This window comes from Lepus europaeus, chromosome 9, assembly GCF_033115175.1.
Source record: "Lepus europaeus isolate LE1 chromosome 9, mLepTim1.pri, whole genome shotgun sequence".
NCBI lineage: Eukaryota > Metazoa > Chordata > Mammalia > Lagomorpha > Leporidae > Lepus > Lepus europaeus.
In genome coordinates this window covers 8368008-8394930 of record NC_084835.1, presented here as the reverse complement: position 1 = coordinate 8394930, position 26923 = coordinate 8368008, and the positions used below count along the sequence as shown (strand labels likewise).

The window sequence follows — 26923 nt, the reverse complement described above, 5'->3', positions numbered from 1 at the left end:
CGGGAGAGCTGGCTGGGGCCCCGGGCACCGTGGGGCTGCCAGGGATTTGTGGCTGCTGCTCCCCAGGGGAGGGTCCAAGCCCACAGCACGGAAGACGAACCACATCCCCACCACGGGGAACTTGAGCACCCACGGGGCACCGTGCTCTGCACACAGGATGCGGTTTCCAGTTTTTGCTCGAAACACGGCACTCACGGTTCTTTCTCAGCACCCCTGGGGGCTGTTCTCCTGGAAGCTGCCCCCCAGGAGCCACCGAGCCCTCCCTTCCAGGGGCGTCCTCTTACAGAGGCAGCCCTGCCTGGACATCAGCCCGGAGCATGGTGGGTGAGCCCTCAGGGCCTCACACCCCCTCCCATGGCCGCTGCTCGCCGCTGCAGTGTTCCACGGATGCAGCCAGCACCGCCACCTGTCCATGCTCCTGCGCACCCACTGTGCGGACCTGAGCCGGCTCCTGCGCACCCACTGTGCGGACCTGAGCCGGCTCCTGCGCACCCACTGTGCGGACCTGAGCCGGCTCCTGCGTACCCACTGTGCGGACCTGAGCCGGCTCCTGCGCACCGACTGTGCGGACCTGAGCCGGCTCCTGCGCACCGACTGTGCGGACCTGAGCCGGCTCCTGCGCACCGACTGTGCGGACCTGAGCTGGCTCCTGCGTACCGACTGTGTGGACAGGAAGCCCACTCCTGGGCACCTACTGTGCAGGCCTGAAACCGGCTCCTGTGCACCTACTGTGTGGACGTGAAGCCAACTCCTGCGCACCTACTGTATGGACCTGATGCCGGCTCCTGCGCACCTACTGTGTGGACGTGAAGCCAACTCCTGCGCACCTACTGTGTGGACGTAAAGCCCGCTCCTGCACACCTACTGTGCGGACCTGAGCTGGCTCCTGTGTACTGACTGTGTGGACAGGAAGCCCACTCCTGGACACCTACTGTGCAGGCCTGAAACCGGCTCCTACGCACCTACTGTGTAGACGTGAAATCCGCTCCTGTGCACCCACTGTGCGGACCTGATGCCGGCTCCTGCGCACCTACTGTGTGGACGTGAAGCCAACTCCTGCGCACCTACTGTGTGGACGTAAAGCCCGCTCCTGCGCACCTACTGTGCAGACCTGAAGCCGACTCCTGTGCACCTACTGTGTGGACGTGAAGACCCCTCTTCTCTTCAGCGTACAGCTGTGAGGATGGCCGCTGGGTCCCATGTCTCTGGAGTTTTATCGGATGTTCAGGCACATTTTTCTAAGTTACACATGTTTTTGAACACACGAGGGTACTTCTGAAAGGAATTAAAATGTAAGTTTATTTTGGTGTGAAAGAAAAAATATGGAAACCCATGAAGTTTTCTCAAAAAATGCATTTCCCAGGAACCTTTGCAATACCCTACAAAGCAAAGCTGAAACAACGCTGTGAGTGCCTGTACACCCACAGCCAGGCTGACCATTAGCCGTGCCACGTATCCCTCCATCTGGCTGTCAGTTCATCCACCCCCTCAACTCCCTGCACCCAGCATCTATTTATACAGCAAAAATACCCCTCCCAGCTCCACTCCCCAGTCCACCCCTCCCACCTCATTGGCTGCAGGTTCCCACCAATCACTGCCCAGGCAGCAGAGTCCCAGGATTGGCACAGCTCAGTTGAGGACCCCTCTGGGGCCCCCATAGCAGGAGCCCCATCAGAGTTCGGCACTGAGTCAGGAAGTGGAAATGGCCCTTGGCTCACGAGCCAGGCGTCCCAGTCACCACCAGGAGCCGCCATGGTGGGCAGGCAATGAGCTGTGTGGGGCCTGAGCATCCGTGCAGGCTGCGGGCAGGGAGCCAACAGCCGGCTCTGCTTCCTACTGTGTCCCCCAGCACCCAGGCAGGTGTCAGACTATGGGGAGGACACTGCATACTGGGTCCACCCACCCCACGCCCGGAGTTGGAGCTGCGCCCCCAGCAGCACTGTCCCAGCCTGGAGCTCTGACTCTGGGGACTGGTAGGAGCTCGGAGCGGATGGGGCTGAGCTGAGAGGCTGCCGCCCCCGCCCAGGACCAGGCTCAGCAGTCACTCTGCTAAGACAAGGCTGCCAAAGGCTGGTCCCCAGCGCTGAGCCAGTCCCTGCTCCTCTCCAGTGCATCGCTGGCTAGGTAAAGAAGGGGAAAAACTGCCCCAGCGGTCTCCGTCCCCCCTCCCTCCACAGGGCACTGGAGAGCAGGAGGGCAGGGCGCTGCCCCAGACCTCGCCAGGTGTCGGCAGTGCTGCAGCTGAGAGAACCCCAGGCTGCTGCCCGGAGCCCCACGCAGAGGCCCAGGGGCTGCCCGGAGCCAAGCCGCAGCCCAGCCCTGCAGCCTGCCAGTGCATCTGTCAGCGACGCGCGCCCCAGGGGTCCTCACCTGCTGCGGGGTTGGAAGGGAAGGGGTCTGTCATCCTCCGTGTAGTCGTCGGTGCTGTGCGTTTCTCTGGGGAGCGCCTTGCAGCATTCTCCTTGTCGGTCCCCTCACCTGTTTCAACCCACAGTGCGTTAGGTCGCTGGGACAGTGACAGCAGCTGGGAGACTCACGGGCGGGTAGGCTACACAGCACGGACACGCTGCACGCAGGATGAAGAGAGACTTCCCCGCGCTACCCAGAAGGGTGCACGATTTAACATGGGCATGCTGTTTCTGGAACGTTCCATTCCGTATTGTCAGACCACGGTTGGGGGCTGGTAGCTGAAGCCACAGTCAGAGGATGAGCCCAGGGAACCACAGTGCAGTCTCGATGCGTGGCTCCAGGCTGAGGGAGGAGACACGGGACACAACCCTGTCCTCATCGTCAGGGGGCTGACGGTCCGCTGGGGAGCCAACGCCCACGCAGAACAAGCGAGCCCGCTAGGCGAGTCGGGGGCTCCGGAGCACAGGGAGAGGCGGGGCCGGGTGCGGCGGGGCTCTGGGCAGAGAGGACACTCCCAAGGGCCCAGGCGGCCCAGGGCAGGTGTGAGCTAAGCCGGAGCTGGGGGCAGAGGCGTGTGGAAGGAGCTCTCTGCCGTGTGTGCCGGAGAGGCCTCGGAGACCGGTGAGGCGGCGGCGCAGGTGTGGGCGGGTGCGCCCAGGTGAGGGGCCCACGCACAGCCTCGTGGGGGTCCAAGTGGTCAAGCCGCGCGTGGCGGCCGCCTGCGGGCCCCAGGTGGCCACCAACCCCCGACGGCGTCGGCTCCCTGGCTCCCAACTTGCAAAGCTCCAACAGAAAGCGAGGGCTGAGTTTTGACCAGAACGTTCCACTGGGCGGGGCCGGGCCGGGGCAGCCGGCCCTGGGGCAGACGGGACGCCGGGGGTGAGGCGGCAGGGCCAACGCTCGGCCGCTGGGCAGCCTGGCACCGCGGTGCCACGTACCTGACACTTGGCTTTGCGAGGAGAACGCTCGACTGGCCCAGGCACCACAGGCCCCGAAGCCTCTGCTGAGGCGCTCGCCGCGAGCCAGGACGCCGAGGGGGCGGGGCCCGCACGAGGCCACGCCCCGCCCCCTGACACCGTGATTGGCTGGCGTTTCTGCCCGCTTCCCGCTAACTCAGGACGGGGCGGGGCGGAGGCAAGTCACGTGTGCAGGACCCTGTGCCCAGGCCCCGCCTCCCACCAGAGCCAATCAGAAAGTCCTGGATCTGGCCCCGCCCGGGCCCGTAGCCCCCACCCTGTCCCCGCGGGGCCGCTCACCGCACCCCTCCAGGACCGGGAGCCCCCGCCCGCCTCTGACCTGCAGGGGGCAGGCAGTCGGCTGGGTGCAGAAGGCGGGCTCCTGGCTGTGGCCGCCATTTGGGGGAGTGAACCAGCGGATGGAAGATTCTCCTGTCTCCCTTTCTCCTGTAACCCTGCCTCTCAGATAAATGAATATTTGTTTTGAAGTCTTCCTTTAAAAAATAATATCCTGGTGCCGGTGTTGTGACATAGCAGGCAGCCCTGTGACGCTGGCACACCTGTGGGCACCGGTTCGTGTCCCGGCGTCCACTTCCTTTCCATCTCCCTGCTAATGACCTGGGAAGGCAGTGGAAGATGGCCCAAGTGTTTGGCTCCCTGCACCCACGTGGGAGGCCTAGATGGAGCTCCTGGTGTCTGCCTGGCTGTTGTGGCCATCTGGGGAGTGAACCAGCGGGTGGAAGATTGTCCCTTTCTCTGTCTCTGTAACTCTTTCTAAATAAATAAAATAAAAAATTTTTCCAAGCCAGTAAGTAAACAAAAAAAAAAAAAAGATACCTGTGACCCGGAAATTCACAAAATAAATACAAAAGGCTGGAATGCACATGAAAAAAAATCTAGTATCAGTAAAATTCATAGAAATACAAGGTCAGATTTAAGATTTCTTGGCTGTGAAATTGACTGTTTTTTTTAAAACAACAAGGACCAGGCTTGGGGAAGCGCCACTGCTGTCCACTCCGCACAGGTGTCCTGGGTGCAGGTGCGTGGGGCCTTCTCCAGGCCACCCTCTGGGACATCATCCCGAGGGATCGGACAAGCACGCGGTGCGAGCTTGCGGCCCTGACCCTGTCTGTGTCTACCATCTTTGCAGTTGACGGGACCAGGCGCTGGGTGGGCCTGCCTGGACAGGGTTCACTGCCCTGCGCGGTCTGCATGGCTGTGGTCCGCGAAAGGGAGACACACGAGGTTTTCATGCATCCTGTGAGCTGGTGGAGATGCACACTGCGTCTGAGGCTCTGGGCTTCTCGGGGTCCCTGCAGAGATTGGGGGGCCTCTCCCACCTCTCAGAGAGCCCTGAGAAATCGGTCACCCCCAGAGGTAAGCTGGGGACCCCAAATGCTGCGCTGCTTGCTTTGTCCTGGAATGAGATCAGCTCAGCCGCAGTCACCCTGGTTAGCCCCGGGAAGTCAGGAGCTCCGATTTGCAGCCACATCTGATGAGAGGGCAGGGGCCTAATTAGAAAGCCACAGTTTGATCGACACTCCTCAAACCATGGGGCTCTGGGTGGGGTATGGCCCTCCCAGGGGACACTGTGGAAGTGGCCTTGCTGTCCCAGCACCTGCTATTTCACCACTGCTCCGGGTGGGCTGAGTTCTAACTCACTTATTTTAATGACAACTTTGGAAGGAAACTGAGGCACACAAAAGATTTAAGTCACGTGTTCAGAGCTGCAGAGTAAGGAGCAGAGGGCAGAACTCACACGGAAGGCTGGCCACCTGCCCAGCCACCTGTCTACCTACTCACCTATCCATCGTCCATCATCCACCCATCCATTTACCCACTCATCCACCATACACACAGGCATACATCTGTGCAGCTATCCATCTACCCACACATCCACCCACCTGTCCACCCACCTATACATACTTATACACACCAACCCAGGTATCCACCTACTCTCTCATCCATCCATTCAGCCACCCACACATCCCACCACCTCTGACCTGTGACTCAGTGAGGAGCTGATATTTCAGCAGGGACCCACAGAAGGGGAAGACCCAATGTGAGGTATCTGGGGAAGAGTGGACCAGGCAGGAGAAACGGCAAGGCTAAGGCCTTGAGGCCTCCAGAACGTGAGCAGCAGGTGCCCCTCCACCTGGAACTGAGTTCCAAGCCCCTGGAGCTTTGCTTACTCTGCCCCCGCCTCCTTCCACCAAGTCTTCCTCATCCTTCCTCTTCACATGGGCTCGGCACCACCGTGGTCTGACAGCAGCTCTGGGGCTGTCTTTGGTTAGGGGACCCTGATCCCTCACCTTCCAGGCCAAGGCAAGGCTCCCTTGGTGACCCTGCAGCTACCAAGCTCAGGGATTGGTGAGTGCAAAGGGCCTGTGCTGGGGACAGGCCGGGGGCTCCCGGGGTGGAGAGAGGCCACTGGTGAGGAGCTGAGCAGTTTCAGTGTCAGAAAGCTGGAAGGTGATTGGCTCTGCTAGCGTCACAGGCCAGAGGAGGGAGATGGAACTGATTCCTGCATGGTAAGAGTTAGCCCAGGGAAGCACATGAGCTTTGTGTTTCTAAGGTTCACACTGGATGCTGTGGCACTGTGGACCGTGGGGGCAGGCCTGGGGACAGGGGACAAGTTGTGTCCATGGGAGTGATGGTGGCAGCCTGGACCGGGCAGAAGCAGTGTTGCTGAATCCCCCCACACTCCACCACACCAGTTTCTGTCCACCTGCCCCCAGAGGGTCCATCGCACAAGGGCTTTGTGCTGGAGATGGGGCTCAGGGCCCAGTGTCGTCAGGGAGACCCGCAGCATGGAAGGGCTCAGGGCTGCTGGGTGCCTGCCCAGCACCTGTTCCCTCCCTGAGTGTCTGGGACCCCTTTCTGGTAGTTTTTTTTTTTATTTTAATACTTATTTATTTATTTGAAAGTCAGAGTTACACAGAGAGAGGAGAGAGAGAGAAAGAGAGAGAGAGTCTTCCATCTGCTGGTTCACTCCCCAGATGGCCTCAACAGCTAAAGCTGTGCCAATACGAAACCAGGAGCCAGGAGCTTCTTCCAGGACTCCCACGCAGGTGCAGGGGCCCAAGGACTTGGGCCATCTTCTGCTGCTTTCCCAGGCCACAGCAGAGAGCTGGATCAGAAGAGAAGCCGGGTCTTGAACCAGCGCCCATATGGGATGCCGGCACTTCAGGCCAGGGCGCTAACCTGCTGTGCCACAGTGCCGGCCCCCTCTGCTGATTCTTCATCTTTACTATTGGAGCTAATTCAAGAGGTGGCCAGGCCTGTGCCATCCTCACTGTCGTCCTGGCCACAGTGAACAGTGGGGAAGCAGTCAGGTGTTTCAGGCTGGTCCCGTGGGACCCGGTTCCCGGGACTGTGGCCCAGGACACGACACTCCGTGTGGCTGCCGGCGTGTAGGGAGGGGAGCCTGAGCTGCAGGAGCCTTGGTTTCTTCCCTTCCTGCAGCCACTGCAGGGGCAGGCAGAGGTGGAAGGTGGAGACACTGAGGCCCTATCCCACCCTTTGAGCACCTGGATCCAACCGTGCCTGAGGCTGGTGTGGGGTGGGGGCCTCCCTTACTCAGCTGTGGACACAGCATGCTCATCTTGTGCTGGCCCTGAGTCTGGCTCAACCCCCCACGCTTTGTGGGTCCAGTGGCACTGCGCTCAGTGAGCACTGCAAAGGTGACAGCAAGCCCCTCCTCCTCACCCTCAAGACCCCCGTCCGCAGCCCGGCTACCCAGCCTCTCCCACAACAGTGTGAGCTGCTGTCCCTTGCTGTATCTTTGTCACCCAGTTCCCCTTCCCAGGCTGGCCCTTGTCACAAAGAGCACTGCCGTCTGCCGGCCCACTCCCTAAATGCCTGCAGCAGCCAGCGCCTGCCAGGCCTAAGCCAGCAGCCTGGGCTCAGTCCAGGTCTCTTATGTGGGTGGCAGGGACCCAGGTACTTGAGTCACCACCTGCTGCCTCCCAGGGTCTGCAGGAAGCTGGGATCGCGGATAGAGCCACAACTCGAACTCAGGCCCTCACTCTGATAAGGGTGGGGGCGTTTCAGCTGGCGTCTCAAAGGCTATGCGACACCAGCCGCTGCCCTGCAGCTCTGGGCGTCTTTTTACTGAGCTGTCCACATGCACAGGGCAAGCACGGAGTCCCTGCTGCCTACTCGTTCAGACTGCCGCGAACCACAGCTCCCCCGGGCTGGATTCCGAGCCAGGCCTTCCTCTGGGGGAAAGGGAGCGTTGTGTCCGCACCATTGCTCCATGAAAGAGCCCGCTGTGTCCCCAGCCCCAAGAACTGAGTGCCTGACGCTGCGTATCATAGAACCTTTATTATTGTGCCTCTAAATCCTTAGAAACTGACATAACGCCCGTGCTCTGGTTATGACACCATTTATAGACATTTAAAACGTATCTTCATTTATAAATATTTTACATTTGGTCCATAGAACAGATAATTTTACTAAATAATACTGTCTTTTTTTTAAACAGGCTCTGTATATAGTTTGAATATGTATATATTACATATATTTTTATATAGAGATAGATTTACTTGGTGTTCTGAGAATAAATCCTTATTGCAAAAAAAAAAGCATATATGATAATACAGTATCTTTCCCTCCTCCTGGGCAAATACTAAAAAACAAAACAAAAACAAAAAAACACACACACATATTCACAGTTCTCACAGCAAGTGTACGACACGGAGTATTGTGCTCTATGAAGTTGGCCTGGGCAGAGATCGGTTAGGGGATCCCTTGCCACACACCGCAGTTAGAATCGCTCAGGGACGGGAGAAATACTGCATTTAGCGGAGAGACTGGACTTGTTTCACACGGAAGAACGAGGAGGAAGTGAGCAGTCTTCTTGCCCTTAGCCTAAAGGAATTCACACACGGGCGGGGGAGGGGGACCAGGAGACACAGTGTGGGGTCTGCTGGAGACCCTGGCGTGGGAGAGTCTGCGTGTGCTTGGGTCCTGGCCTCTCCACGTGGCAGCTGGGGTGTCTTAGCGCTGAGACTACGGCACACACTTCCTACGTGGACCACATGGGGTCCCACACGCCACGCGTGGGGGCGAGCACGGCTCGCGGATTTTTCTTCTCTACAACACTGTGCTTAATACTCTGAGGGTGATAGCTTATTGCAAGGTCTGGTGTGCTGGTCACTTTCAGGTAGGACAGGTCACAGTTATTACCACACTTACTAGGGATTAATCATCGAACACAGTCTGAGCTACGCGCTAAGGAGCTACGGGGCACAAGGACGCGTTGCTGCACGGGAACCCCTGTCCCGGCACGCCAGTGGCCGCAGCTGCAGCACACGTACTCCGTGGATCCCAACTCCAGGAAGGAGCGCGGGGTGCGGCCTCAGGGTTGGCGGGGCCTGGGAGGTCTGAGTGCCAGCAGGAATCCGCAGGAAGGGGAGGAGGCAGCAGCTCGCCATGGGCTGGCAGTGAGTCCGCTCGTTTCCGACAGAAGCCGGGTTCGACGGCATGTGCCCCGACTCCCAGTTGGCGCCCTCCCCGGGGCTTCCTCCGCAGACCCTCCGTGCTTGGCGAAACCGGGCATCGAGAGAGAAGCGGCTCCCCGAGGGGTGTGCTTGCGCGCCTGGGGAGAGGGGCGGAGCACCCAGCTGCAGAGCTGTGGTTCCTGCTGCCACTCATTCATGGGGTGGGGTGTGGTGGGGTGGGGAGGGCAGCGGCACTGCAGACCTTGACTTCGGTCTGCGGGGGCCTCGTGCAGCTGCCTCGGGAAGAAGGGGCCAGAAAATGGAGGTGAGAGCTGCGCCGGAGCCCGCGTGCACCAGACGCTGCTCACACGCGTGCAGGCCGAACCCCTCCAAGTCCGGGATAACAGTCATGGGTCTGGGCCGGGGGAGAACAGTCGGGAAAGCGCTGGAAGCCAGGAGGGCGTGGCCCGGCGGGCAGGCTCGCCGGCAGGATGGAAAGGATATGGCCGCAGCAGGTGCAACACAGCCACCTGATGCTTACAGGGGTCTCCGTGGGAAAGGATGCCAGCCTGCCAGCTGCTGGAAGCCCAAGCGAGCCCCCTACTCCCACCCCGGGCTGGCTGTGCCCACCTCCCCCTGCGTGTGAGGGGATGGGTCCAGACTCGCCACCCGAGGTAGGTTCAGAGAGAAGGGATCCTCAGACGTCAAGTGGTGGTCACGCTCAGCCGGGTCGGGGGGAGAGCGTTGCTCGGCAGGCGGCCCGCAGCCCTAGATGTAGGCCTCCTTGCTGGCAGAGCTGCTGGCCTGGGGCTGCTCGGGGCCATTCTCGGGGCGCACGAGGTCCTCGCTGGGCTGGATCATGACCTGGATTCGCTGTGGGCATCGCCGGCGGGCGTGAGGCTCGGCCCAGGCCCAGTGGCTCCGCCCCCACCCCCCCATCTGCTCTGCCTTCGGCCACGCTGCAGCCCCCGCCAGTCCCCACATGTACCTCCTCTGCCCTCTGCCCTCCACCCCCTGGGTCCGGCCCAGCCCCTCTGGCTCCTACCCAGCCCCTACATCCCTTCCCACCCCTCCTTGTGCCCTGTTCCCAACACAGCAGCAGGAGGTTCCTGAGCAACCAGTGAGAGACTGCGCCCTCCACCTGCCGGGACCCCTAAGAGCTGCTGTTTCACCACGAGAGCAACCTAGGCCCACAGGGCCTCTGTCACCAATCTGGGCCCTCCTGCCCCCTCACAGGCCCCACCCGTCAGGTACCAGGCAGCCTCCTGCCCCAGGGCCTCTGCGGTGCCTTCTCTGGCCTCAGCTCAGCTGTGTCCCCTCCCCGCCGAGGCCCCAGCACACCCAAGCCTGCCCCTGACCGTTCAGAGCCCACATCCCACCTCACGTGGCTTCACTGTGCTCAGTGCTCTTCTCCCCACCGCAGCTGGCATTCCTGCTCACTCCCTCTGCGGCTGTGTCCCCAGCACAGAGGACGGTGAGCGGCACACAGCAGGTGCTGAGTCCCAGTACCTCTGTTGCAGGCACCCCCTGCTCCTGCTCTGCCCACCACAGGGCCTTGGCACAGGCTGAGCCTGCCTCTGCATGGGCACTCCTCCTCCCTGAGCCTCTGGAAGCTCCACGGCAGATCACGGAAAACAGCCTTGGACGTGGCGTTGCCGGAGCGGGATGCAAGCCCTGGCTCTTTAACGACACACTGTGGGCCTGGGGAAGCAGCCCCCCGCTCAGGGCCTCTGCTCCCCATCTGTGAAGGGGGGAGGTGGGCCCCCACCACCACCTCAGACCTGAGCACGCCCCTTCTGGCTGCCAGTGGCAGGGGCACCACCCACGAAGTGGGCGGTGACCCCCAGGGTTCTGGCTGTGGCCCTACACATCCCGACCCCACCTGGCCTCAGGGAGGCCTTTCCCTACGCATCACTGACCCCACTGGACATCTCTTCTGCCCAGCACCTCCCTCCTCCCTCGGTTCCCTGAAGCTTCAGTGCAATTCACAAAGGGCGCGTGGACTCAGCACAGCCTGAGCAGCCCTTACCCGAAAACCCAAATCCAAAATGCACCAACATCTGAAACTTTGGGGCAGTCACGTGGAGCCACAAATGGAAAATTCCACTCCTCCACTCCCATGAAATGTCACCTTCAAATCACAGGTACACTGAGAATGCTGCACAGCGCCACCTTCAGACAGCGTGTGCAAAGCGCAGGGGAAACCTAAACAAGCTCCTTTTACACTGGGTCCCATCCTGCGTCTACGTACAGAACTCCAACACCCCAAAGATCCGGGTCCCAACACCTCTGGTCTCAACCATTTCCAACAAGGGATCCTCAACCTGTGCCTGAGGGTGGGGCCCTGGGGGGGGAGTGTCAGTGTATGATGGTGGGGCCCTGTGTGGTGGGGAGTGTCCGTGTATGATGGTGGGGCCCTGGGGGGGGGAGTGTCCAGGGTATGATGGTGGGGCCCTGAGTGTGGGGGAGTGTCCGTGTATGATTATGGGGCCCTGTGTGGGGGTAGTGTCCGTGTATGATGTGGGGGCCCTGGGGGGGAGTGTCCATCTATGATGGTAGGGCCCTGGGGGGGAGTGTCTGTGTATGATGGTGGGGCCCTGAGTGTGTGGGGGAGTGTCTGTGTATGATGGTGGGGCCCTGAGTGTGTGGGAGAGTGTCCATGTATGATGGTGGGGCCCTGGGGGGGAGTGTCCATCTATGATGGTAGGGCCCTGGGAGGGAGTGTCTGTGTATGATGGTGGGGCCCTGAGTGTGTGGGGGAGTGTCCATGTATGATGGTGGGGCCCTGGGGGAGAGTGTCCGTGTATGATGGTGGGGCCCTGGGGGGGGAGTGTCTGTGTATGATGGTGGGGCCCTGAGTGTGTGGGGGAGTGTCCGTGTATGATGGTGGGGCCCTGGGGGGGGAGTGTCTGTGTATCATGGTGGGGCCCTGCGAGTAGTGTCAGTGTATTTTGGTGGGTTTCCTGCTGGGGGCCATGTATGGCATATGATGTGGGGCCCTGCACGGAGGTCAACGTGTCTTTCCTTGAGGAGAAAACATTTGGTCTATACCAAGTCCGTAGGTGAGACATAGGGAAGTGAATCTGCTACTCCAGTCTCACCCCTCATGGGCTCCAAAGCCCCCTGCTCTCAGGCTAAGTCCCCAGTTCCTATTCTGGCCTTCAAAAAACTCCTTCACAACCTTGCTTGACCTCTTCCTGCCCCTGCCCCATTTCTTATCACAAACCCTGAGCCCTCCCACCCTGACCTCACTTCCACTCAGCAAAGGCAGGTAATACCCCTGGGCCTTTGCATCCCCCCCACCCAGAAACATTCTTTGTGCATCTACTTTGAACTCCGGCTTTCCCCAGAGGCCTCCTCTGAGCTACCCCCTCCAAGGCTCCACAGAGACAGAAGCCTCCACCCTGTCCCTGGCTCGCCCCCGTCACGGTGCCTCGAACCCTCTCGTGCCATTGGCTCTGAAGCTGTCTGTCTCCCAGCTGGGCGGGAGCTGTGCAGAGCGTGCCGGAGGCCTTACCTGCTTCAGGGAGCCCTTCAGGGTGAGGAACATGTAGGCCATGTAGCCGGGGATGAGGACCATGGAGGACAGAGCCATGAGCCAGCCCACTCCCTGGCCCCACTTGGGGAACACGTAGCTGCCCATGGTGAGAGGGGTCATCTGCACGGCGCTGAAGAGGAACACGCCCTGCGGAGGGGGAGGGGTGGGGTGGTCAGCCTCCCAGGCCGGCCACCAAGGCCCCGCTGCCTGGGCTGACCCTTCCCGGGGCTCAGCACCTGGGGCCCCCACATGCAAGGCCCCTTTCCACGAGGGCCTCGGAGAAAAGCCCCTCCAGCCTGCGGGCACCCCTCCCCCGGAGTAACCCACCCCGGCCCAAGGACCAGGGCCGACGTCAGCAGCCTGGCCTCCACCTCCGGAGCCTGCTGGCCGCCTTGGACAGCTCAGCCCTTACGGGCGGCACGGCAAGGGCTGGGCGAACTGAACCTGGGCCCCGAGGGCCTCCCTTGCCTGCCCTCGCTTCCAGAAGTTTCGCCCTGGGCGGAGCCACCCCACCCCCGTAGGCGTGCAGCCCCAGCCTTACCGCCACGATGATGGGGGTGAAGAAGGACCAGCACAGCTTCCACCAGATGCAGGGCCTGGAGCCCACCATCTCCTGGATGTTGTCATAGAAACGGTTCACACCTGCAACAGGGGCGCAAGGGCGGGGCGCACGGCTGAGTCGTGGGGTCCACAGGCTGCCGCCCCCAGCACCCTTCGAAGCGTCAAACCCCATAGCACGTGCGCCAGGGAGAAAAGCCAGGCCCCTCCAGGGGGAGACTGGCCACGGATGGTCAGGGATCGCAGGTCCCCTCCCACAGTCCCTGCCTCTCCTCAAAGGCGGGCTGGAAGTGCAGCCCACTGCAGACATCTGCGCATGTCTTCGAGAACCCTAGGCCTGGCCCTGCTGTATCCACTGGGGGCTGTGGCGCCGCCCGTCTCCATCCACGCTCTGGGCTCTCTGGGTCCAGCAGAGAGGCAGGGAGGGGCGGCCTCGGACCCTTGGGCCCTGGGCTCCGGAGATTTGGGCCACGACAGAAAGGAAACCCTGGTTTTTTGGCTCAGGGACGATGTACACTTTCCATCATGGCAGCTTTTGTCGAATGATGTCAGCTCTATACTTCCATCTTACCTTTTCCAGATCCGACATAAAACAAGCCTTTTTATCCCACAACGGATACTAGTTGGCTCCCAGCTTACATGAAATTATTTATCTGTTCTTCGTGGAGTCGTATGTATTTGAAAGACACAGAGCGATGGACAGGAATCTTCCCTGTCCACAGCAGCGGGGACAGGGCACGGCCTCAGCCAAGAACCTGGAACTCAGCAGAGGTCCCCACCGTGGCCAGCAGGGACCATCACCAGCTGTCTCCCTGGGGCGCACACTGGCAGGAAGCTAGAACTGGACATGGAGCCCGGTCTTGGACCCTAATACGCACGGGTGCCCCACGCAGCCCCTTAGCCTCTCTCCCGCACGCAACCCTAACTGTTGCTCTGTCTTCTGCACACAGACCTCGTACACCAACCGCACTGAGCTGTGGAGCACAGGGACTGAACAGTGCAGGGAGAGGGCCTGCTGTCCCGGCCGCTTCTGCTGAATGACGAATGAGTGAGTGAATGAAGGAAGGAGCAGGGGTGGAGGCTCACCATAGAACCAGGAGATGGAGACGCATTCGAAGAACACGAGGAACAGTAGGCTCATGCCGCTGGCGGAGTAGTAATCGAAGAGTTTGAAGACGTAAATGCCCCCCTGTGAGAGGAAGGGAGCATGAGAGTGGCCCCCTGCACCCGTACCCGCACCCAGGCCCCCTGGCACCCAGCACCGCCGGGAGAACGGGCTCAGGGTAGGCTGCAGGTCGCCACGGGGGCCTTGCGAGCAGGCCAGGCCCGGGGGCCACTCCCCAGCGCCATCTGTCCACGCATGACTCGGTCCTCCCTCTCCCCTGTCCACGCGTGACTCGGTCCTGCCGCTCCCCTGCTGAGAACCTCCCAGCACATACATAATAACGTGGTACATAAGCAAGCAGGGAGACATCAAATCAAGTCTAACTCAGATGGCTTGGCCTGCCAGGCTCTGCTCCGCTCCCTGCCACGCTGGCTTCCTTTCTGCCCCTCGCCCTCAGGGCCTTTGCACCTGCCATGCTCTCCTCCCCTCCCTGGCTGTCCCTCCTCAACTAGGTCTCCGCTCACCTGTCACTTCCTTAGAGACCTCCCCACCATCCCCTGTCCCAGGTGGAGGCCTCCCGGCCCCCTGCTGGCCATTTCCCGTCCTGCTGTAGCCACTCTGCTCCACTGCGCCTGGCACTCTGCCGGCACCTCATCTGTCAGCCTCGTCCCCGCAGGAACTCAAGCTCCAAGAGGGCAGACTTGGCAGTGGCTGTCACACTGTAGCTGGATTCCCAGGGTCACACGTGTGGCCCACAGCCGGTGCTCCCAAGTGCGAGTGAGGGAACCAATCAACACCCGGGATCACAGTGGTTCCTGGGCCCACAGGTGGCCTTGTGGATCGTGAGTTGTTCACGGTGAGTGTACAGTTCACAGATACATGTTCATGGATGCAACAAGAGGCAGTGTTAACTTCAAAGGCCAGACTCCGGGGTGGACACAGCATCTGTGTCTCTGACAGCCAGGGAGCCCCCGGAAGGCAGGACGCCATCTGCCTCAGTGCCGTGTGTCCGGGCTCAGCAGAGATACAGAGCTCCATGGAGGGAGGAAGGGCCGAGGAGAGGGAGCATTGAAAGGATCCCAGGGGCCAGCGCCATGGCTTAACAGGCTAATCCTCCACCTTGCGGCGCCGGCACACCGGGTTCTAGTCCCGGTTGGGGCGCCGGATGCTGTCCTGGTTGCCCCTCTTCCAGGCCAGCTCTCTGCTGTGGCCCAGGAAGGCAGTGGAGGATGGCCCAAGTGCTTGGGCCCTGCACCCCATGGGAGACCAGGTGAAGCACCTGGCTCCTGGCTTCAGATCAGCATGATGCGCCGGCCGCAGTGGCAAAGGAAGACCTTTCTCTCTGTCTCTCTCTCTCGCTATCTACTCTGCCTGTCAAAAAAAAAAAAAAGAAAAAAAAAGAAAAAAGAAAAAAGAAAGGGTCCCGGGGCAGTGGCCGGGAGCCCACCTGGGTGATGTTGGAGAGCCCGATCAGGTAGGAGACGATGCAGACAGCGGCGATGAAGAGCTCCCGGCGATTGCGCAGCAGTCGGGGGTACTCGTCCACCAGGGCCGTGATGAAGCCCTCCACGGTGCAGAACTGCAGGGGGGCGGGGTCAGGCCACAGCCTGAGCAGCACCCAGATGGCAGGGCTGGGGGGGCTGGCCCAGGGTCCAGCCTGATGCTGCCCCTGCGGCCCTGGGGGCCTCAGGCGAGTCCCCTCCCTCTGGGTATCCGTTTCCCCTGCTGGACTTGGCCAGTTCACAGGGCTGCTTCAGGGATATTCTAGGGGTCTGAGATTCTGGGTCATCCTGGGAGGGAAGGGCTCGGGGGAGGGGCAGTCACCTGGCTGTCGATGCCCAGCATCAGGAGCATGGAGAAGAAGAGGATGGCCCAGAGCGGAGAGATGGGCAGCTGGGTCACCGCCTCCGGGTACGCCAGGAACGCCAGCCCCGGGCCTGCGGGAACGAGGGGCAGCATGGTGGGCACCCGCAGCAGCCCCAGCACAGCCCCCAGTCCCTAAGCCTCACGTCAGAGTCACCGCTGGGCAGCCGGGCCGCGGTGCAGACTGCAGGTGAGGGACTCACTGTCCAGGCGGGGGACTGCAGCGGCCTGGCCAGCAGCAGGGGAGGGGCACGTGCAGAGAGGCGGCCCCTGCTGGGGATACTTGGGAGGCCAAAGGCTGCAGGCTGGGTGTGAGGGGAGAGCACAGGGCAATGCTGAGGTTTCTGGCCCAGGCACCAGTTGGGGACCCTTCTCACGAGGGGGACCAATGGCTGGGGGGAGGCATGGGAGGTGTGTCCAGGACAGGTGGTGTTTGAGTGTCTGGCCGGGGTGTCCAGGAGCAGGGGAAACACAGAATGAGGAGCAAAGACATTGGAGCTGCCTGGGTGTGGCTCTGCAGTGGCTGGGGGAGGCCCCGGGGCGGGGAGGAGCTGCCATTGTCCAGGAGCTCAATGTCCTTTCCCCAGGCCCCGCCCAGTGCTCCGGGGGACAAGCCCTGTCCCCTCCAGACGGCTCAGGGACGCCTTTGTGCACACAGTGGCCCTCCTGCATGTTGCTGGCCTGGCCCCTGGGTAGGGGGGCAGCTGTCTGTGGTTTCCCTGGGCCCTGGGCACTGAGGCTGTGGCAAGCTAAGTGTGCACAGCCCACCTGAAGAGACTGTTCTGGGAGCCAGGGCGAAAGCAGACTTAGGGAGTCTGCATCATGGCCAGAAACATGGTGCAGTTCGATCAAGCCTTAAAGGCCCGGGCATAGGAGCGTGTCTTTTCCCCTACAAAATCCAGGACCATGCAGGAAGCACCAGTGTGGCCGGGAGACAAAGAGCCCAGGTTTTACAGTCAAACCGATCTGGGCACAAACCCCTTTCGAGCTCTGTGAGCTTGGGCAGGTGGCTTTGGCGAGCCTCGGTTTTCCCATCTGTGACATGGGGACATAGCACCTACTGCAGAGAGCTGGGAAGATCGGGGGACAGTGTCTGGCAGGCAGTGAGTGCTCTGCCACCCACAGGGTGAGGGGGACAATGCAAGTCCCACTCCCAACCTCGGGCCTCGAGGGGGGCAGCGCTGACCTGAGGCCGCCACGTCAGCAATGGACCGCTTGGTGACGTGGGCCATGAAGCCCACGATGGAGAAGATGACGAAGCCGGCGAACATGCTGGTGCAGGAGTTGATGCAGCAGACGATGATGGAGTCCCTGGAGGGAGGCGGGGCGGGGTCAGGGAAGGCAGAGGTCACGGGGGCGGGGCCAGGGAGGGCAATGCTTGGGACCCAGGAGCAAGCCAGGGAGGGCAGGGCCAGGAAGGAGGGGGCTCTGGGCTGCCGCTGGCACCTGTACACATTGTTGTGGAACGAGTTGTAGCTGCCCAGAGCAATCAGGGAGCCCAGGCCCAGCCCATAGGAGAAGAAGATCTGCGTAGCCGCGTCCAGCCACACCTATGGGCAGAAGTGTCCAGTGGTCATCACAGCCATGGGCCCCAAGGTCCCTACCCGTGCCAGTCGGCTGCCCCCTGGCACACCCCAGGCTGCTCACCTCGGAGTCGGACAGCTTGCGGAAGTTGGGCGTGACGTAGAACAGGATGCCCTCCTTGGCGCCAGGCAGTGTGACTCCACGGAAGAACAGGATGATGAGCATGACGTAGGGGTACGTGGCCGAGAAGTAGACCACCTGGAGGCGACAGGGAGGGGCGCTTCAGCCTGCCTGCGGCCCCGCCCCTTGCACCTGCCTGTGCTGCCAGTGCCTCTTCCTCCAGGAAGCCTGCTCTGCTTGGCTGTCCGTGGAGTCTGAACCAAGCAGCTCAGCACCTGGTTTTACCTTCCCCGTTCCCTGTGATTTTTAATTGATGTCTAAATTATCCAAACAATGCTTTTGTTGGCAAGAAACATTGAAAGTTACATAAGGGGCCGGCGCCGCAGCTCAGTAGGCTAATCCTCCGCCTTGCGGCGCCGGCACACCGGGTTCTAGTCCCGGTCAGGGCACCGATCCTGTCCCGGTTGCCCCTCTTCCAGGCCAGCTCTCTGCTGTGGCCAGGGAGTGCAGTGGAGGATGGCCCAAGTCCTTGGGCCCTGCACCTCATGGGAGACCAGGATAAGCACCTGGCTCCTGCCATCGGAACAGCGCGGTGCGCTGGCCGCAGCGCGCCTACCGCGGCGGCCATTGGAGGGTGAACCAACGGCAAAAAGGAAGACCTTTCTCTCTGTCTCTCTCTCTCACTATCCACTCTGCCTGTCCAAAAAAAAATAAAATAAAATAAAATAAAAAAAAAGAAAGTTACATAAGAACACACACATGTGCACAAACATACACACAGTTCCCTTCCGTAGCCCCTAGAATCAACATCACACAAGGCACAGGGTTTGGGGCTCTCACATCTGCTTTCTGATGTCTAGAACAGTCCATGGTATACAGTAGACACTCAATCAATGTCTGAAAAATACACTACCACAGGGCTGTGAGCATTTCACTGTTCCTTCTTTGACACCTTCTTCGGCACAGATGATCACGTCTCAGAAAACTGGGCTCCAGTCAGCCGCTTGCTTTCTCAGTGAGCAGCTTTCAAGGCACAAAACTGCGCACTTGGTCGCTCTCTGAAGACCGTCTGCCACCTGACAGTGAGTTTTAATTCTACAAACGGTCCCCAGGGAGGCCCCGCCGCCCTCTCCCAACAGCCCCCACTGTTAGCCATTTGGGTGACTGCCAGTCTTCTGCGCCTCATTGAACACTCCTGTTTATAAACCTTTATCTACAGAATGACTGCATCACTCCTGGGAGAGGCGTCTAGATGTGGAATCATCGAGCAGAGAGCGACGGCTTCTCAAAGGCGTTTGATCGTCTGAGCATCGCCCGACTCCTTCTAGAATCAGAACTTCAGGGTGGCGGTGCTGTCGTGGTGCAGTGGGTTACACAGACGGGGTGACACCGGCATCCCACACTGCTCCACTTCTGGTCCAGCTCCCTGCCAACGTGTTCAAAAAAGCAGCAGGAGCTGACCCCAGTGCCACCCATGTGGGAGACTCGGATGGAGCTCCAAGCTCCGGGCTTCAGCCTGACCCAGCCCTGGCCGTTGCAGCCATTTGGGGAGTGAACCAGTGGCTCGAAGACCTCTCCCCCTCTCTCTCTCAATCTCTCTCGCCCTCCTCTCTTTGTAATTCTGCCTTTCAATTTTTTTGTTTTTTTTTTTTAATCATTTTTGACAGATACAGTTATAGACAGTGAGAGAGAGAGACAGAGAGAAAGGTCTTCCTTCTGTTGGTTCACTCCCCAAATGGCTGCTATGGCCGGAACTGCACTAATCCGAAGGCAGGAACTAGGAGCTTCCTCCTGGTCTCCCAAGCAGGTGCAGGGGCCCAAGCACTTGGGCCATCTTCCACTGCCTTCCTGGGCCACAGCAGAGAGCTGGACTGGAAGAGGAGCAGCCGGGACTAGAACCAGCACCCATATGGGATGCCGGTGCTGCAGGCGGAAGATTAACCAAGAGCCACAGCGCCGGCCCCTCAATTTTTTCATTGTAAAGAAAGCAAATGGCACTTCTTCCAGCGTGGCACAGAGGGCTCCCTTGCAGTGCCAACTCTGAGCATAATCATTTTAAAAACCCGTTTTTGCCAAATTGGTCATCAAAAGCCTGCGATTGTTTCTCTGCTCGCTGGTGTGGAAGAGCGGTTTCAGACTCAATCTCAGCAGCTCAGGGGCCCCTGGCTCCTGGCCAGTGTGGGGTTTCCCTTGGGGCAGCTTCCTCTCCCTCACTGCACTCTGGGCTTCTTCAGGACCAGGGAAACCGCTCGCCATCTGCACAAACCATTGCCCCTGGAATTAGGAAGAGGGGATGAAAACGAAGCCGCTGGGTCAGTGTCTCCGGGCTCTGAGCCCCAGTTTCTCTTGTCTGGAAAATGGGTTCAATCAGCCCGGCTGCTCGGACAGGAGAGCTGTGTTGAGCCTGCAAGGTGCTGGCACAGGGACCACTCAGCAGTGCACACCGCTATACCCTGGGGACAGCAGCTCCCAGGGGCTTCCACCACCCTTAAAGTTTCCTGCTTCCTGAAGTTGGAGCAGGAGACACCAGGCCCTGCCCAGCTCTCCCTCATCCCAAGCACGGGTCCGAGACGTGGGCACCAGCCTTGGGTCTGGGTCTCCGGTTCCCTCCGGGGCAGGTTTTCAGTGCCTCTGCCCAGGCCCATGTGTAGGCTTTGTAAGGCTCTGTCTTGTCTCTTTCTATACCTTCTTCTGGAAAGTTCCGCCAGCTTTTTGGCGGGTTCTGGCCCCGCCCTCACCTGTCCCTAGCCTTCTTCTGTTCCAGTCTCTCTGCTGCCCCTCTGCTCTCTGCGAGACCTGGAGACCTTGGACAGCACACCTGCCCCTCAGCTTCCTGCAGGAAACACAGGAATCTTGGGCCTCAGCCCCCAGCATGAAGCCTGAGAGGCGGGGAGGGGAGGCAGCCGAGGCCAGTCCTGTCCTGCCAGACGTCCCTGCGTGGGGCACCTGGCTTGCAGTCGCTCTGTACTTGCTGACCTGATCTTAAAGACAAAACAGCAAGAGCCCCTTGCTGGGTGCTGAGAACTTTCTAGAATGGCCAGTGGCGGGGCCGGCACGGTGGCACTGCAGGTTAAGCCACTGTTTGTGACAGTGCCGGCTGTGTCCTGACTGCTCTGCTTCCAATCCAGCTCCCTGCTCGTGTGCCTGGGAAGGCAGCGGGTGATGGCCCAGGCACATGGGAGACCCAGATGGAGTTCCTGGCTCTGGATTTTGGCCTGGTCTAGCCCCGGCCTTTGTGGCCATTTGGGGAGTGAACCAGCGGATGGACGATCTCTCTGTCTCTGCTGCTCTGCCTGTCAAGTAAGTAAGTAAGTAAGTAAATAAATAAATAAATAAATCTTTAAAACAAACCCAACAGGGTCCAACACTGTGGTGCAGAATGTTAAGCCAGATGCCGGCATCCCATGTGGGCCCCAGTGGGAGTCCTGGCTGCTCCAGTTCTTAGCCAGCTCCCTGCTAAAGCGCCTGGGAAAGCAGCAGGTCATGGCCCGAGTCTTTGGGAACCCAGGATGGAGTTCTCGGCTCCCGGCTCTGGCTTGGCCCAGTCTGGACCACTGTGGCCACTGGGGAGTGAACTGGCAGACAGAAAATCTCCTCCCCCCCCTTCCCTCCCTCCTGCCTACCTCTATGTTACTTTCTGTCTCTTTCTCTCTCTCTCCCCTCTGCCTGTCTCTATGTCACTCTTTCTGTCAAATAAACAAATTTAAGAAAAGAAAAACGAACAGCACCAGCCCCATCCCGCAGAGGGGAAGCGGAGCTTCGGAGAGAAACGGCTTCCTTCAGGTCACTCAGCCAGGAATCAGCCCCACTGGGGTCTGAACTCGGACGTGTTTGCAAACAGGGCCCGAGGACTTCGTCACGACCTGCCCGCCTGTGTTTCTCACTGCAGGAGCCCCTGCGTCCGGAACCGAGCCCCTGTTCCTGGGGCAAGTTGGCTGAGCGGCCCGTGAGCGGCACCTGCCCAGGGCTACAGAATGCCAGGGTCCCAACCGTGAGCTGAGCTGCGAGCCTGACCCGTGTCAGCTCCTGCATCCTCTCTGCTCTAGAGAGTAGGAGGCGCCCTTATGCCCACCGTGCAGGAGAGGGAGTTGAAGTACAGAGAGCTGAAGGGCCTGCGCGTGTCCAGGTTGGAAGGGGCTCCAGGAGCTGTGGACTCCTTGCCTGAGCACAGCTCCCTCGGCAGCCCCAGGCCCTTACCTTTCCGGTCCAGCCCACACCTTTCCAGATGCAGAAATACACCAGGACCCAGGCGATGGCCAGGGTGATGGCCAGTGGCCAGCGGATCTGGCCCGGCTTGTCCAGCCCATCGGTCATCTGATGCATGTTGCGCCTGCTCAGAGAGGAGAGAGTAGAATGTCACGAGGGCCGCTGGGACTTGGGGGGGGGGGGGCTGGGGCACGGGCAGGGATGTGATCTACCCCAGGGATCGTGTCGGCACAAGGGGCAACGACTCAAGGAGAGCAGGGGCTGCAGCTGCCTCTGTCTCTGCTCAGCGGCTGCCCCACCTCTGCTCGGCCCTGCGCCAGCCCAGGAGCCCCCTGGGTGCAGGTGCCCTGCGTGGTCCTGCCACGGACAGCTCCCACCTCTGCTCCGCCCTGCGCCAGCCCAGGAGCCCCCTGGGTGCAGGTGCCCTGCGTGGTCCTGCCACGGACAGCTCCCACCTCTGCTCCGCCCTGCGCCAGCCCAGGAGCCCCCTGGGTGCAGGTGCCCTGCGTGGTCCTGCCACGGACAGCTCCCACCTCTGCTCTGCCCTGTGCCATGCCCTGTGGGTGTCATGTGAATGTGTTTTAATGTGTTTACATGTGCATGTGTCCGCATGTGTGTACATGTGTGTTCGTGCGTGCACTAATGTGAACACACATGTGTGTGTCTGCACATGTGTGTGCGTGGGTATGTGTGCACGTGCTCACTCCAGGCGACCTGGGGTTTACAAGTACAGTGCTCCCCCCGTATCTGCAGGAGACTGGTTCCAGACTTCTTGCAGATAAAAACCCTGCAGGTGCTCAAGCTCCCACTAGAAAACAGCGCCTGTGTGCACAGAAGCTGCACATGGCCTCCCGTGAGCGTGGAGTCATCTCTGCACGACGTCGGCCTAGCTCCGTGTCCACACCACGGAAAAAGCTGCGATACTGCACTGTTCCCCAAGAAACAACAAGAGGAAAGCCAGTGCACGCTCGGCACAGACACATTTTTTTCTCAACTATCTTGGGTCCACTGTCAGCTGGACTGCCTGTGGAACCCGGGACGCAGGGGCCAACTGGGCCTGGGCTGGTCCTCAAGACGGGTCCTCACTGGCCTCTCCAGGAGCCCTGCTCAGATGTGCTGGCTCCTCCCTGCCCTGTGCCCCCTTCGTCCACCTGCCACCGTCTCCTCCTTGCCCTGTGCCCCCTTCGTCCATCCGCCACCGTCTCCTCCTTGCCCTGTGCCCCCTTCGTCCACCCGCCACCGTCTCCTCCCTGCCCTGCGCCCCCTTCTGTCCACCCGCCACCATCTCCACTCTGCCCTGCGCCCCAGGAGGTGACTGCTCCAGCCACCTCACAGGTCCCTTGGCCTCTGGCTAGCACTGGGTGGCCACTGGGGGTGCTGGCAGAGGGCGAGAGGCAGAGGGCAGGATGCCAGGGACCAGGTGTCGCCGGCTGCTGCACAGCTTGGTCTCCAGCTGGGCTCCTCTACCCGCGGCCATGGCTTGCATCGAGTGCCTTGTCCTCTGTCCAGCTCTCTTTTGGAAAGGAGAGGCGCCGCCCGTGCCGGTGCCCTGTCCATGCTGCTGCACATAGTCCCCTCACCCAATCTGGAGGGCTGCCCTGTCCCCTGCAGGCCCCGCCCGCCCCGGCGCCCCATGCCACCCACACTCACTCCCAGAACTCCACCACGGCGCTGGTCATGTTGGTGGTGTTGACGATGCTGTAGTTGGAGAAGCAGCGGTCGGTGTTCCAGGGGTTGTCACACTGTTTCCACGGCAGCGTCTGCAAGGACACAGTCATGTGACCATGCCCCACCGGGGCCCCAGGGGCTGGCGCACAGCCCGGCTCTCCCTGGCCGCCCTCAGGGTATCCCAAACCTCCTGGAAGCCACAGTCCCGCCTCTCGTTGCCAACAGCTTGGGTGGGCAGGTGGCACCGTGATCACAATGGGGCAGCATCTTGCTCCAGGTCACACAGCGGCTAGGGGAGCGCTCCCTGCTCACTCCAAGGCCCAGCCCTCCAAACTGCACCCCCGGGCCTCCTGTGCCCTCCCTGGGGCCACTCTCCAGCTCTGCCGCCCTGGCCAAGGGGCCTCGCCCGCTGCCTTCTGGGACACGGCCAGCACGGCCAGCACGGCCAGCCCCGGCATCTTGTCTGCCAGATTTTTTTTATTAAGATTTATCTTACTTATTTGACAGGCAGAGAGAGAGAGAGGGAAAAAAGAGAGAGAGAGAGAGAGGGGAGAGAGAGAGAGAGAGAGGGAGAGAGAGAGAGGGAGAGAGAGAGAGAGAGAAAATAGAGATGGCCTATCTTCTGGTTCATTCCCCAAATGACTGCAACAGCTGGAGCTGGGTCAGGTGAAAGCCGGGCGCCCAGACCTCAATCTGGGTCTCCCACGTGGGTGGCAGGGACCCAACTCCTTGAGCCATCACCTGCTGCCTTCAGGGTGCACGTGAGTAGGAAGGTGGAATTTGGTGCAGGGCTGGGAGTCAAACCTCAGCACTCCCACAAGGGCCCGGGCACCGCGGTTGTGCCCTAAGCGCTGAGCCAGACTTCTGAGAGCGGAGCGTGGGGGCGCCAAGTGCATCCCGCTGCCACCCAGCCATCGCCCCAGCCAGCTCCAGCTGCCTTCCAGCCTACAGAACTGGGACCCCCGCGCCCACTAAACACTAACCCTGCACTCCCTTCCCGGAGTCCCCGTGACTCCACTCTGCTCTCTGCCTCCATGACCTTGACCTTGACTTGGGGCGGAGAACATGAGGAATCCCCCCCCTCCTCCCCCACCCGCCTTCTGGGACTGGCTTGTTTCGCCAGCACATTGTCCTCAAGGTGCCCCCGTGTGGTGGCACAAGTCAGCTTCGCCTGCCTCAAACGTTCACGTCCACTGGGCACACAGGCCCCAGCTCGCGTCCTCGGCCCGCCATCCTCTCCCTGGCCTCAGCTACTGTGTAGAGCCGCTGTGCACACGTGTGTGCCAGCCTCTCTTAGGCCCTGCTTTCTTCCTGGGTGCTGACCCAGAGAGGGGACGGCTGGGTCACAGGGGCTCCCGGCGTCCATCTCCTGGGGAGCCGAGGTCGTCCCCATTTCGGAAAGAGGCCACGAAGGCCCCAAGAGGTGAAGTCTCTTAGCTGAGGCTGCACGGCAGAGAGTGGACTCGGGATTTGAACCCAGGCCAGCAAGGCCTGTGCACCATGGGTCACCATACCCATCTTAGACGGGGCGTTGGGGGGGGGGGCAGGTGTGCGCCCACAGAAGGTGCTCGAGGCCAGGACTGCTGTGGGAAACCCCACCCCTCTCTGTACCCAGAGTGCTCGGGGGCCGCTCACCGTGGTGAAGGAGTTGTACAGGTAGTAGATGGCCCACGAGATGATCACGATGTAGTAGATGTTCAGCCAGAAGGAGAGCACGGCCGCAGCCAGGCCCACGCCTGCGGGCGGGACGCAGCGTCAGCCACACGGCCGCTGCCCACTCAGCCCCGGCCCTGCCACCTCGCCAACCGGGATGGAGGCGAAGGGCCGGGTGGTGACCGGCAGAAGGTCACACATGCCACCCAGGCGAGGGAGCCAGGACTCACGTCTGGGGCCAGGCAGGGTGGGGCCCACGGGTAGGATGCCTGACACGCTGAATGTCCCCGGGAGCCTGCCAGGGCTCCAAGCCTGGAAGTGAGTGCAGGGAGTCCCTCCTCTCCCCTGCCCCACCCAACGCCCTGCCCAGAGCTGGCTTCAGGGGCATGGCCGCACTCACCCTTGAACATGGGGGCCAGCTTCCAGACGCCCAGCCCCCCGATGGACGTGTACTGGCCCAGTGAGCACTCCAGCAGGAAGAGCGGGACTCCAGCGAAGATGAGCGTCAGGAAGTAGGGGATGAGGAAGGCCCCTGGGGGCGGAGAAGGCAAGGCTCACGCCAGGCCCCTCCCCCTAGTCAGGGGAAGCACTCTGCTTCCAGGCTGCCCTCCAGGGTTTCCTCTCCCTCTGCCTGGAAAGCAGCACCCACAGCCAAACAAAGAGAGGCCCAGGGCACCCAGGAGGAGGCCCATCCTCTGCCAAATGGGGAGATGAATTTTGGGGTACAGTTTAACTTTTTTAAATAAACTTTTTAAAATTGAAAGGCAGAGAGACAGATAGAGAGGTCTTCCATCCACTGTCCACCTGTTCACTCCGTCAAATGCCCACTGCAGCCAGAGCTGGGCCAGGCTGAAGTCACAGGATGGGAACTCCATCCAGGGCTCGAGTACCTGAGTCCCTGCTGCCTCCCAGGCTGCCCATTAGGAGGAAGCTAAACCCAGGGACATGGGGCACCCTGAGTGGCTTCTTTACCCCAAGCCAAATGCCTGCCCTGGGTACTGCTCACACACAAGCGTCATCCTAGGGGAACCCATAAAGAGAGATGAGGAGCAAGTACGGGGCCTGGGGCTCCCCTGGGGTCTCCAGTGGCCCTATCTTGCTACAGCGCCCCAGGAAATGCCCAGGTCCGGCCCAGTGGGCAGCCACGGGGCCACTACCTACCGCCTCCATTCTTCCCGCACAGGTACGGGAACCTCCAGACATTGCCCAGGCCGATGGCGTAACCCACGCAGGACATGAGGAAGTCGAAGCGGCCCTTCCACGTGTCCCTGTCGGGAAGCTCCGCCCCCTTCTTCTGCACCTTGACCACCAGGGTCTTGGGCTTGTCGTTAGCCACGGGGGCCTCGCTGACCTCCGTGGCGATCTGCCCGTCGGCCACCTTGCTGCCGTTGGCCGCCATGTCTCGGGGTTTGCACACAGGGGTCCTGGCAGGTGGGCGTGCGACGTCAGCCCCGGTCCACGTGGACAGCAGCTTTGCGGCTCAAGGTCACCCTGGAAGGACCGGGCCGGGGTTTAGGACAGAGAAGAGCGGGGGCTGCAGAGGCCTCGCCCTGAAATTACAGAAGTGGAGCAGCCGATGGGGGCCGGGGCAGGCGTGATCCTGAAAGCCCTCTCGCTCCTGCTGCCCTGCTCTGGAGCGAAGGAGAGGCCTCGGGCCCAAAGCCAGAAGGGGCGACGCGCTCCAGGGCTCCAGCCTCTGTGTCCCGCCCCAGGGAGCAAGCCCAGGACCGCAACCCTCCAAAGGCAAACATCAGGGCTGTAAGGAAAGATCTTCTCTTGGCCTCTGACGATGCGATAGGGGATTTGCCCTTCGTCAAGGCCATAAGCAGCATCTGGGCTCGCAGCAAAGGGGCTCCATCTGCGGGTGAAGACGGGGTGT

The 26923-nt window shown here is 60.8% G+C and overlaps 1 protein-coding gene across 1 annotated transcript; it reads right to left on the bottom strand.

Moving 5' to 3' along the window:
- Positions 1 to 9577: 9577 nt before the first annotated feature.
- SLC6A1 (solute carrier family 6 member 1) lies at positions 9578 to 26443 on the bottom strand. Its single transcript, XM_062200071.1, has 14 exons — positions 26206 to 26443; positions 25445 to 25576; positions 25027 to 25127; positions 23374 to 23483; positions 21715 to 21847; positions 17521 to 17655; positions 17320 to 17423; positions 17060 to 17184; positions 15835 to 15947; positions 15458 to 15589; positions 13992 to 14094; positions 12889 to 12989; positions 12327 to 12494; positions 9578 to 9682 (listed from the first exon to the last, which is right to left on the bottom strand). The coding sequence occupies exons 1-14, from the start codon at positions 26441 to 26443 to the stop codon at positions 9578 to 9580; spliced, it is 1800 nt and encodes a 599-aa protein (XP_062056055.1).
- Between the last annotated feature and the right edge of the window lie 480 nt (positions 26444 to 26923).

Coding starts and splice junctions, on each gene's coding strand:
- SLC6A1 (XM_062200071.1), bottom strand. CDS start 26,443: ATGGCGGCCAACGGCAGCAAGGTGGCCGACGGGCAGATCGCCACGGAG. Junction 25,577..26,205: donor GTGCGGGAAGAATGGAGGCG/GTAGGTAGTGGC, acceptor CTCCGCCCCCAG/GGGCCTTCCTCATCCCCTAC. Junction 25,128..25,444: donor GCTGGCCCCCATGTTCAAGG/GTGAGTGCGGCC, acceptor TCCCGCCCGCAG/GCGTGGGCCTGGCTGCGGCC.